At 45.0% G+C, this 12,363-nt stretch overlaps 1 protein-coding gene across 1 annotated transcript; it reads right to left on the bottom strand.

Moving 5' to 3' along the window:
* Nucleotides 1-1,260: 1,260 nt before the first annotated feature.
* On the bottom strand, nt 1,261-10,689 carry lhfpl2b (LHFPL tetraspan subfamily member 2b). Its single transcript, XM_062542907.1, has 3 exons — nt 10,424-10,689; nt 5,669-6,443; nt 1,261-2,663 (listed from the first exon to the last, which is right to left on the bottom strand). The coding sequence occupies exons 2-3, from the start codon at nt 6,081-6,083 to the stop codon at nt 2,407-2,409; spliced, it is 672 nt and encodes a 223-aa protein (XP_062398891.1). The 5' UTR covers nt 6,084-6,443; nt 10,424-10,689; the 3' UTR covers nt 1,261-2,406.
* Between the last annotated feature and the right edge of the window lie 1,674 nt (nt 10,690-12,363).

Raw genomic sequence — 12,363 nt, forward strand, 5'->3', positions numbered from 1 at the left:
TGGTGGTTATGGTGGCATTTTAATGCCATGACATATTATAGTGCTTGTCATGGAGTGAAGATGAAGAAATGTTTTTGTGCGTGTTGTTTTTTTTTCTCTCTCTAAAACCACTGCTTTAAACCACAGCCTCAACTGGCAGTTGAGCTGATAGTTTTTTTACACTAAGTTAGCCAAGGCCACACCGAAATGAACTGTTGGATAATGTCATTGTTTGTGTTTTTGTGTGGAGAAATTGTCAGTCTGCAAGAGGTATGAGGAGACGTTTGGTAGAATATGTGTTTAAAGCTGTTTTGTTTTTGAGTTGTCTTTGATAACAAAGGTGCGTCAAAACCACTATGGCTGGTAGGCTGGCTATTTTTAGAAAGTACTGCATGACATGATAATGGTTTATCATCTGAAAAGGCTAAAATAAAAACAAAACAAAACAAAAAACAAAATCGGAGTGTGAAAGCATGTATATTTCCAGCTTTTTTAATGAGTGCAGTATAAAGCAATCCTCATATAGTAAAGCACAGCTTCTTTGTGATTCTTATCTCTCCATGTTCGTTGTATGGATTCAAAATCGTCCCCAGAACAAGCTTAATGTAAAATGCTACCAGCCCCATTGATCAGTTAAAACGGGAGGAGCCGCAAGTGGTCAGAATGCTAGTCAGTATTGGTGTAGTAGTAGTGGTTGGACACTGGTAGTGGTTAAAATTGCATTAGAAAAGTGAAAGTGATAGAGGTGGGTATCACGGGGGACAATTATTCTGACACGTCTAACCTAACGTCTCACAATTCTCTGACAGTATTGTGATATACCAGGGCCTCGTTCTTCTGTTCTGTCTCTGCTTTTTAACAGACGAAATCATTCAAAAATACTGAATAGTATTATCAACACAGAAATGACTAAGACATTCTAAACACCATATAGTGAGCTATGAAAGCGAATGAACTTGTTAGTAGCCTACCCATGACAATATATGATTCATAACACTAATGATTAAAAAAGATGGGTTCTTGCCATTTGGTTGTGACATCGGGATATATATCATATATCATATCAGGACACTCACAATCAAATTATCTTCTGTATTCATGGCTGAATCAGCTGTACCAGTATTCACCCCTCCCCCTTCAGCCCCCCTATCGCCTGCTGTTCTATGGAATGATATCACTTCTCTGCTGTGTTTGCAGTCCTACTGTGTACTGCGGACCCCAAATATTCCACATAATCGCTTAGCAACACTTTCCTAAACTCCATATGTTCACCAAATGTGCTTTTCTTTTCTTTTTTTTTTACCAACGGCTTGGTAACATCTGCAGGGTCCAGTTGCACCGGTAAACTCGAGATAAGAGAAAGTAAACATTATCGATACGTGAAATATGTGTTGGAGAGAGGGTTTCCCATTGCACCATTTATGGGAACATGTGACCAAGCTGCCATGCCCCCAGTTGAACAACCGCCCCCCACCCCCCACCCCCATGTGAAAGCAGATTGTCTCCCACACACGTACAGACTTAGATGCTGAGCTAACCACGGTTCTCACTCTCGTCTGTCTCCACGTGATCCATATTTGTAAAGAGTGGCAAAGCTACAAGGCACATATTACAGTAATTCAAAATATGTTGTTTCTCTGGCAGTAGATTTTCCCCATTACAGAATCTACAGCCAAATAAGGGTAAACGAAACACTGAAGCCATGCAAAGCAGCGGCGTGGTATGTCGCTATTTCTTTTTCAAAGTCTTCGAAGTGAGTCATTCTCATTTGTCTTGTGTTGTACTCATTCCAGGATTTCTACGTGAGTCCCAGGCAAACAAAATTGTTATTAGAATTGGACTTGGAAACATTGTAATCAACGGGACATACTGGCTAAGACACTCTAGGATTTTGATCATTCTTCATTAAATGCCATGTGATATCTGCACATCTAGCGCTTTTTTAGCACCACTCGATATCTTTTCTCAAAGTACATTCACCTCATCTATTACATTTCTTCACAAAAACAAACAAAGGCCTTTCTAGTATACTTTCAGTAATACAAAAGTGGTAGTGATGTCCTTGGTTTTTCGTTTGGTCTAACTACATACCTAAAATGCCTATTACATGCTAAGTAAAACAGTATAGGGCTGGTGTGTAAAGGAATGCTGGTATTTACCTCACCCTAGACAAATTTACCAGCCGGGGACAAACGGGTGGGTTAAAATTCCCTCCTTTCATGCCGGCCGCTTAAGAGGAGACTGTCATGACCTCACTAAAATGACATGCTGGCCTTGTGCGTCCTGGGTTGATGACAGTGGTTCTAATGTGGTAAAATGACAACTTTACGATCCCTTTTGAAATCATGGCCCTTGTAATGCCGAGGCTGTGCTGTGCTGTGCTGGGCTGGGTTGTTTTTTTTTCCTTCTCTCTCTCTCCCTCTCTTTTCACAGCACACAAACAAGGCTTCTTCCCTCTTCGATCTCGTCCTGGACCTTGTCGCTCGACGTGGCTTTCTCGGCCTGGGCGGAGAACATGGCGCAGAAGAACGTGAGCACGGTGCCGCCGATGGCCGCGTAGAAGGCCCAGCCCAGCGAGCAGTCGCCCACTCGGTACGCCGAGCTGTCCTCGCCGCAGTACTGCCTGACCTTGTCACAGCCCCAGCCGGCCGGGTACAGCATCAGACCCATGATGAGGAACAGACCTACAGGGAATAATGAGATGGCAGTCAGAAGCAGCCTATTTACACTGTGTGTGTGTGTGTGTGTGTGTGTGTGTGTGTGTGTGTGGCAGGGGGGACACCGCTGCAATTAGAGGTGAGGTAAAAGTCAGAAAAATAACAAATGGTATGTAAAGCTGGTTGTGGATTTCGAAGGAGAGAGAGAAGCATCTCCTCTCCTATGTGTGGGGAGAGTTAGCAGGACGCGCCATGGCCGGCGAGCGCTTTGTAGCTTGAAGACCGTCCTCTCACGGTCATGGATGGCCTATACACTGGCCATTTATGGCCCGAGGCTAGTGAGAAGATTTGTTTGGAATCCTCTTGATTACTCACAGATGTTGCAACGTGCCATCTGGACGAGCAGTGGGCAGCTCAGAACTAGCAACATACAGGGGCCTCCTGTGTGTGTGTGTGTGTGTGTGTGTGTGTGTGTGTGTGTGTGTGTGTGTGTGTAGTATACCTCTCCGTGTATAGCCACGGACTGAACAAGCAACCGTAATACCAGCCCGAAGCCTTTTCATTAGGAGCGAGCGCACAAAGCGCACGATCGCCATGCTTTCGCCCTCGAACGCCCAAATCGAGGTCGACTGTTGCCATTCCAGAGAGGAGAGCCGGAGCCGACACACACATTGCCAGCGAGTGAGGCAAACCACGGCAGAACAAACAGCATATCTCATCGATCCTATCTGCTCGCTAATCTTGTGCATGCATATCCCGGCGCTGAGGCGGGCGGCATGCGCTCCCCCCGCAGACATCACAACAGGCGTGTCGCGTCCTGCCCCTGGTGTGTGTGTCGGTTGGAGTTGCTCAACGGCTCTCTTGCGCTGCCATGGTATTCCATCCCCGTCCAAACGATTCCCAACGATTGTCCCAGGAGGGGGGGGGAGGATCTGGCCCTGGGAGAGAGTCGCCGACGTGCGGCGTCTACGGCTGAATGCGTGACCGTGGTACGTAAATGAGACTGAAGTAATTCTTTGATTTAATTTATGCGATGGAATGTGCATCCCGAAGCGATGAGCCGACGCGTGAAAGCCGTCTTTCAGGGACGAAACGATAAGAAATGTTCTTTTCCCACATACATCCCTGTCTCCTAGGATCTAATTCATACTTTGTCTTAATTAATTAATTCCGATTTCAGGGACACCAACTTCGGAGAAAAAGCAAATAAATGGCTTCATGCAACATGCCAGCGTATTTAAACTGCTATTGACCCATAAAAATATCACTTTTCACCCACTTAAGAGGTACTCAAAGTGCATTGGCATGGTGATGCCAAACAAACAAACAAACAAACACAGAGTCTGACAGAGACTGAATAGACACCCCCACCCCACCCCACCCCCCCCTTCCTCAAACATCTGTGCCTGGGAGATCTCGTGGATGGATGTGACTCTGCATGTTTCTGCCCAACCGACACATGAATCAATTTCTGAAGCAAATAAATCAATGACAAACGCTGCCAGCGGGCAACAATGCAGTGCCTTGTGGGCCCAGCCCGAAGATACACACTGGGCCCTGCCGTGGCAAGAGATTTCCCCGCAGACAACAAAAAGCCCAGTGGGGTTAACCTCCAGGAAGCTGCCCGTTATAGACACTTTTCCGAGGGCAGCGTTGGATGCACAAAATTACGGAGGCCCGCGCTATAACAGTATGCTACAAACTGGAGCGATGAGATTCGCCCCCGCCATAATTGTTCCTAAATGTATGCCACGGCGCATTTTCCCAGAGCCAGTGACGACGCGGCCCGGGCCCAACGGGGTCTGGCTGAGGTGACCAGAGATGAGAGCGCAGGCAGACGGCTCCGAGTCGGGGCGGTGAGCCGAGTTGGCGGTTTGATCAGGAAAAGGCAAATGCTGTAAACACATATTTCCTGGCCCCCTTTTTTTCCCATTATAATGACAGGATGTCAGGTGGACAGCCTTGAGGTTAAAAGCAGCTCCACACTGGGGTGACCCCATTGCTCTGCGGCAGGCCAGAGGAAATGGTGAGCACAATACACAAAATCCCCTTAAGAAGAGGGTTCCGACGGTAGCAGCCGAGGCAGTTTTTATTATTTGGGGCAGACTTTTGTTTGGGCGATCTGACATCACGGAAGCGTGACTTCCTCAGAGTTCAGTGTGGGCGCGAACAGACATCAACCCGAAAGTGGGTTACGGTCAACTGGTTACACAAGACGGAATTTCAAGAGGCATGTCAAACGATTCCCAATAGTCTTTGACACCAGCCTTCCCCCATGAGGAAGTGTGTTTCATACACATGACCAGTGTCATTGCTGCCATGTTCAAAAGTTGTAACCAACTAACTGACAAACTTAATGCCAATTCATCGAGACGTCTCTCTTCAGATGAGTGAAATCTTTACAACACAAGTTGAGACAGAGGCCCGCATATCATACCGCGTCATCTTTGTGGAGCTCAAAGCTGCCTGTGTGACTCCTCTCAAACTCCATTCCCAAAGGAGGTTAGACTAATGTTTTGTTTAAAAAATATTTCCTCTATGAAATAACAAGACACCACTCGCTAACAAGCTCAGGCTCCAAACTAAACAACAGAACAACAGCCCCCTCTAACCACTGCCACGGCAAATCAAGCTTTCCACGTGGTCTTTCTCCAACGAAAGAGGACAACTGACAGAACAGTTCACACGTTAAGCTGAAAGCCAGTTTCACATGTGGGTTAGCCCACTTCAGATGCAGGCCTGACTCATGCATTCATAACGACTGAATAATCTGTGATGCGATTGTCCACTGAGACACACTCAACTGCTGAGACACACTCAACTGCTTCTTGAAGTTAATATTGAAGTCACTCTCTCTCACACACATACACTCAATTATGAAGTTACCAGCTAGCGGTCATCTTGGCAAACTCGTGATTGTCACAATAAAACAAAACTCATAACTTCTAGTACATAAGAGACGGCATGTGATACAGTGGACAAACACAGGAAACAAATAAAAGCAAAGGGGCGGGAGAGAGATATAGTCTTACCTGCAATACCCTGCAGCAGGCCACAGACGTTGAAGATGCTTTTCCTCATGATGCTCTGGAAACACATGCTGAAGACAGCGAAGAGCGCCACCACGGACAGTATGAGGATGGCCACGGCCAGGAAGATGACCGTGGCCTGCCAGAAGCCGCTGGCGATCTCCCCGAAGTGGGCGGCGTAGGGACCGCACTGGATGTCGCGGTGGTGGTACGGCACCTTCCGGCAGCGGGCGTACAGCCCCAGCGTGGGGCGGTGGGGCCTGGACGAGAGGCGGTAGCTCCCGTTGGTGGAGATGGGCGCACTGGGCGGACTGACCAGCCAGTCGGGGCCCATGAAGGCGATGAGCTCGGCGAACGCCACCACGATGCTCAGCAGAGTCCACAGCATGGAGCGGCACGTTACGATCACATGACACATGGCTCCGGTCCTGGCTCCCTCCCGGGTTCTAGCTCTGGCCTTGGGGCGTACAGCGGTGCGAAAGGCACTACTGAAAAAAAGCACTCACAGTGGAACAGGAAAAGTGATGTTCTTGATGAGGAAAAAATTTGGTGTGTGTCGAAGGGCCCGCTGAGGCAATGGGTCACTGTGTGTCATCCAGATGAGAGGGGGTCCATGTAAACATATCTCTTCACAGATGTCAGGCTGGGGGGTGGGAGGGGGAGGTGGAGAGCAGATTTTTTGCCGCTGACAGCTTCTTGCCGATGACTCACATCACAGCATGGTCCCAGAGCCCTCCCGAAACTCCGTCAGAGAACTCCTCGGAGAAAAAAAAAACAGCTGGAAAGAGAAAAGGCAACCGGGAAACCCAAATGTTTAGTTGGAGACAGAGACAGAGAGAGAAGCATATGTAATGTGGCTGAACCAAAGCATGACCAATACATTTAGTAACTATGGGAGGGACCTCCCTCTGAAGACCTAGCACTAATGATTGCTCAATGGTTGTGAATAAGCACACTCACTTCCTCATAGGCAACTTTTTCCCTACCACTCCCAAGATGCAACTCACACACTGTCTGGGCCGTCTATTTCCATTAACAGTGACCTACATATTCCTATCAAAGACATGACTCTCAGTAAAAACGATGACATACTTTACAAAATATGGAGCTCACTAGGTAAAAGTCACACAACCCTGAAGAAAACTGTCAGAATGGACAGAATAACATATTTACACCCTGAGACAAATCACAGTCCATTTTCAAGACACGTCAGACATATGGTATGGAGTTGTCCACTGAGGTCATACCTGGTACTTGTTAGCGTCCCCTAGGTTTGAGGATAAAAGTCTAGGCAGACCAAAGTAGCCGATAATATCTTACAGACACAATAACAGAGTGTGACATGTGAGATTCTTAAAAAATAAATCCATGTAAGTACGATTTAAGTAGTTCTGCTGAGGAGGCGTATTGTGTATTGGGATTAAATAAGAGTGCGAAGTGACTTTCCATTTCACCCGTGAAACAGGTGAGGCACCAGAGTGCGCAAACAGACACACAGAGGGCTTTGGGACCGACCACAGCCAAGTTTATGCAATCAGTCACACAGCTGCAGACGTGTCAACGCTTGCAGGTGTGGGAAGCCAGAGAAAAACACAGTTGGGGGGTGAGAGCGTGCCGCCACACACTCCTTACCGCACTCCTCCTCAAAATTATTGACAAAGTAGTAGCACTCTTCCATGTCTCCTCACTTGAAGTTTTCTTGTGAAGTGTCCTTAATTAAGCTTTGTGTCGTTCCCTCGGGGGCCAACAACAAACAACAGAGCCGTATTTTATCTGCGCTAAAGGCCATATTTCCATATTGTTCAGTGAGGGAAGGTGTGCTTATGTTTCTGCCTCTCTGTGTAATTGCATTTGTGTGTTTGTGTTTCACCTCCTGAGTTGAATCAGCCAAGAGTAAACACGAGTGAACACTTCCTACGTCAGTTGGAAATCTCGGGCCCCGCTTTCGTAGTTTAAACTTTTGATAAAAGAACATAACACTACCCAAGAGCAGTGAAGTTGTTAGCCAAGCATTAGCTAATTAAGATTTCTAGTTTCTGGCAGATCTCTGCGAGTGTCATCCATTTGATGAATGACTTAAGAGAACCTTGCTTCAGGGGCAGCATTACATAATATTATATTGGATGCATTTTGATTGTATTACTTTACTACCCTGAAGTCATGGAATTCACTGTGAGTACTGACAGAAATGCTCACAGGCTTTTCCCCACCCATCACCAGCAATAAATTCACTAGAGATAAAAGTGCATGCCTCTTTCAGTATGTGCTCATGCCTTCCTTGTTCATGCAAGCATATCAGTTGAGACTGCCGTCCAAACACACACAAAGCCATGGAAGGTGATGAAGGGCCCATAGAACTCCCACAGAACCAGAAAATGACAAAACACCAACTAAAGGGAATTGGTAAAGCTTTAGTTTATGAGTGGTAACTGTGTGTTGACTTCATATGTCACATACTTATTTTGCGGACTTCGTGCATTAAAACATGAGAACGCTTTTAACACTTTACCATGTACACAGTATGTGACATGTGCTAATGCAAGATGTTTTCACAGGAAATTGTTTTGTCAAGCAGGAAGTTTAACCACTGCAGATTAAGCCTCATTAGAGGATGTAGTGGTCAGTGACAAGACAATGGCCAGACAGCTGGTTGACAGTGGTTAGCTTACTTCTAGATCCTTCCATTCCCCCAGAATAACTACACAGAGCTAAAACTCATCAGCTATAAAATGTGTATTAGCTGATCATAAACTAGGCTTAAGTTGTGGAAAACTATGTGAAAAGGGTATAAAGGGATGGTTTGCCATAAATGGCTGGCCAGAGACTGAAGAATTCAGAGTATATGAAAAGACAGGCTACTCTAAACCTCAGCTGGATACTTCATTTGTATGGGCCATTTATGCAAAAAGTGCATTTTTGGGTAAGAGCCAGTGCCTGCAGATTTCTTTGGCTGATGGTGCTTTGAAAATGAAATGTTTTTCCCAAAACAGGAGGTCCATCTGACTATCAAAATCCATTCCTACAAAGCCTTTGGTTCTTCTGACCGTATCAAACCCAATAAGTTTGCATAATTTATTCCGTTAACGGTAATACTGGTAATAACAAAATACTAACCACAAGAACACCAACTAAAAAGGATGGGTAATTATGCTCCAGCTAATGAATGTTAATTAAAAGGTATCCAAGCTGTTAGTTAACATGAACCATCACAAATGTCAAGTAAACCTACATACAACTGAATCATTGCCGTTTCATGCAGAGGTTTCTCAGTGTTGAATTGCTCACGTATTTGTTTATATGAGCAAGCCATGACTTTCAGTATTGCAAAACAGTATGCAATACAAGTTGTGATAGAGTGTGCTTTATTTATATAGAGTAAGCTACTGCTTGGATTAATCATGATTAATGGAAACTTTTAATATAAACTGCAATCCACCCTTGGTTTCTACACAGCTCCTATCCCAAATACGGTGCCCTGTATTCTCTCATCTGCATAAGGAAGGAATGATCCTGACTGTTCTTCAGCACCTGTCAAAGAGATTCTTTGAAAGCTTTGACACAGGTCTGTTAGACAGGCCATAAATCACTGGGCAGTAGCCTACTGTAGTGTCTCACATTTTCCCCAGACACATCTACAGTGCAGGACTTAAAAGAGGCCTCCTGACCAAAGAATGGTTTCAAGCCTCAATAAATTATTCATCGTTCTAAAAAAAAAAAACAGTTAGGAGACAATGTCCTTGAAAATCAACAAATATAGAAAGAACTAGGCCTCTGGTTGCATAAAAAATATCACAGGCCTTGGTGTCCTGGGATGTGGGTGTGTGCACAGCAGTGGTACTTCGGCTAGAATCAAAATGGTCACTCTACCACAAACACTTTATGGTTTTCCCTTACACCATAATAGGCGTACTTCAATAATATTATCCAGGTTCACTCAACAGATGGGAATATGGAGCAAGACCATATGGGTGGGTCTTCTCAGTTCTCTACTATAAAGGGCGTAAAAGCCATGGATGAAGAACTTCAGCATCGACTGAATTAAAATTAACGGTAGGATATATCTGAACTTGACTCAGCAAATTCATGTTATATTTAAACATCATATAGCGTACGTCCTTGTAATTAGCCCACATCCCACCGGTTAGCCTGCTGTGAGGAGGAGACTTCGCTGAAGAGCAGATACAGTGTCTGAGGCCAGTTTCCAGCTAAACAATAAAACCACTGCTTTCATCGCCCATCTGGATGAATCCTGAATAATAAAAGAAACCTCAAACTATTTGATACTGTTGCTAATTTAAATCTAGACGCTCACCTTTCCCCACACAGGATACAATTGTAACGGTTTGGAGCCTATGAATCCTTTCAACTCGAAAGGACTTCATCCCTGTGTTAGGTTAAGCTTGACTGTAGGCTAATTTAGCAAAAAAATACCTTTGTTCCGTTGTCTATTATCAAACATGAAGTCTGCGTTATGAATGGCTTAACGTTTTCCTCCCAGACTGGCCCACATCTGTCCCAAAGTGAAAAGGGTTAGTAGCCAAGTCAAAACCGGTCTAAACTCAGCCAGATTTCCACTCGACGTGGGCAACGCAAGAGAGAATTAACGTTACTGATATTTCCTAGAAACCAAAATTAGGTCAGTAGACGTTTCGCTGACGCAGAAGTTTCTTTTGTGAAGACAATGGTAAAGTTGAAAAATAGAGATAGTTGTCAAAAGACTGGTCAAGGGTTGAAATAAATCTCCCAACGTTAACTTACCAAAATCAGTGAAGGTAAAGAATCATTCGCAAAAGCCGCCACCATTCAGTAGGCTACAACTTCCAAAGATGTTGCGCGATTTTCGGTTCCGTTTTTCTTCAATGAAACTTTAACTTATATGTCTACACGCAGAGTAACTTTAACTATCCTCACTTAGTATATTTGTTGAAATTGGGGGAAAAAGATCATAGTTTAACAAAGGATCTGTCTCTATTCCACATCCCTTCCCCCATCCCGACTAAAAGATGACCTCAACACGTTCCCTGTCTGAGCAAGGGGTGTGTCTAAATGACCTCGGAAGTTTCACTTTTTAGACACAGCTAGCTGTGCCGGCCTGGTTACTGTTACTAAATCTCTATATTCTCCATTTAACCTAGTTTGTAGACCAACATCTGTATGCATTAGTGCATTTCTTCAAATGTAGGATAGTAGGAGATGCCAGTAAAAAGCATGGAGGGCCTACACAGGGATGCAAGAAGACAGCACAGAACGTTGACAGTGAAGAGCCAGTGTCACCACTATCTGGGCCACTGTTGTAGGCTACCTTGGGACTTTCACTTGCGAATATGAAACACAAATCAAACTGGATGGATTTAAGAGGGTTACTGAGTGGGGCGCTGTGGGAGTAGTTGACATTGATCTTTTGATTTAAAAAAGCTCTTGAAAGATATGTGAGAGGTCACCTTAACCTTTAACCACTATCATACCAACACAGTACAAGCACTGTGATTCTGTTTACTCTGTAGATCTACATACCATTCCACTGGTCAGATTTTAATAAATGAGTAGCCTATTATCCTGGATTTCTAGTTACGACCAATTTCATGAACAAAGAACAATGCAAATCAAGACACATTCAAGACAACACGTGTCACTGAAGTGCACAGGACATTTACAGATATCCCAACAACATGTTTGGAGTGTACACAGATTCTCTCTCCCTCTCTGTCTTGTGTGTGTGTGTGTGTGTGTGTGTGTGTGTGTGTACATGAACTGTTATTAGTGTGGACATGTCTGAGACACGGTTGTGTGGTTATATGTAAGTAACAGGGTGGATGGGGCGTATTTCCATGTAATGTGGTCGTTAAGCCATGTGGGCCCCCCTGACTCAAATGCAACACAAAAGTGCCCCCATCCCAGGATAGCCACCAGCCCAGGAAAGCCCCACTGAGTGTGTGTGTGTGTGTGTGTGTGTGTGTGTTCTCTGTGTGTCTCTTTCTGTCTGTGTGTGTGTGTGTGTGTGTGTGTGTGTGTGTGTGTGTGTGTGTGTGTGACCTCAGGCATTCTTAGAATTGCATGGCCTTTGTCATGGGTGGCTCCCAGTGCCTCCAGAGGGAGTCTGCTCATGGCTGGCTGGTGTTTTTGTGGGTAGGGTGCCGAAGCTGCAGCGTAGCCCCTCTGCAGCTCATCCCAGCCTAATCCCATTCCCACTGACACCCTAGCACTCAGCCCCATGCACCACCCCCTAACACCAAAAGGCCAAAGAGGCGCAAGAGCCACAACTGCGGAAGAAAGGGAGTGGGAGAACAAGAGGGAGGGGGGCGGGGGGGGATTAGGGTGGACAACCCAGGGGTTGATTAAGTATGTGTGTGATGGATCTTACAGACCTATTTCAATGTAAGTTTGTGCTTGATAACATTCACATTTATTATACAATTACAATGATTCAAAGGGAAATATTCTACTAGGCCGTTTTGTCTCCTGTAGGCTATACAGTATATATTTTTCAATTTAGCAATTATTCAAACGATATTAGTTAGTTATTTGTTCTCCTGAGATCAGAATAGTTAATCCAATATATAATCATCGAATAATTTGTCTTGATCATTTGTTTAATTGATTTTGCCTGAGGGGCAGGACTTCTCACCACACAATGGCTCATTTTGGAGTTACAAATGCATAAATCATTAATTCCGTTTCTTACGCCTAGAAAGTGTGTG

Source organism: Sardina pilchardus, chromosome 8, assembly GCF_963854185.1.
Source record: "Sardina pilchardus chromosome 8, fSarPil1.1, whole genome shotgun sequence".
NCBI classification, from domain to species: Eukaryota; Metazoa; Chordata; class Actinopteri; order Clupeiformes; family Clupeidae; genus Sardina; species Sardina pilchardus.

What these genes read in the sequence shown, in the direction of transcription:
- lhfpl2b (XM_062542907.1), bottom strand. Translation starts at nt 6,083, where the DNA reads ATGTGTCATGTGATCGTAACGTGCCGCTCCATGCTGTGGACTCTGCTG. An exon ending in CCTGCTGCAGGGTATTGCAG is followed by an intron (nt 2,664 to 5,668) that starts GTAAGACTATAT and finishes TATTCCCTGTAG; the next exon opens with GTCTGTTCCTCATCATGGGT.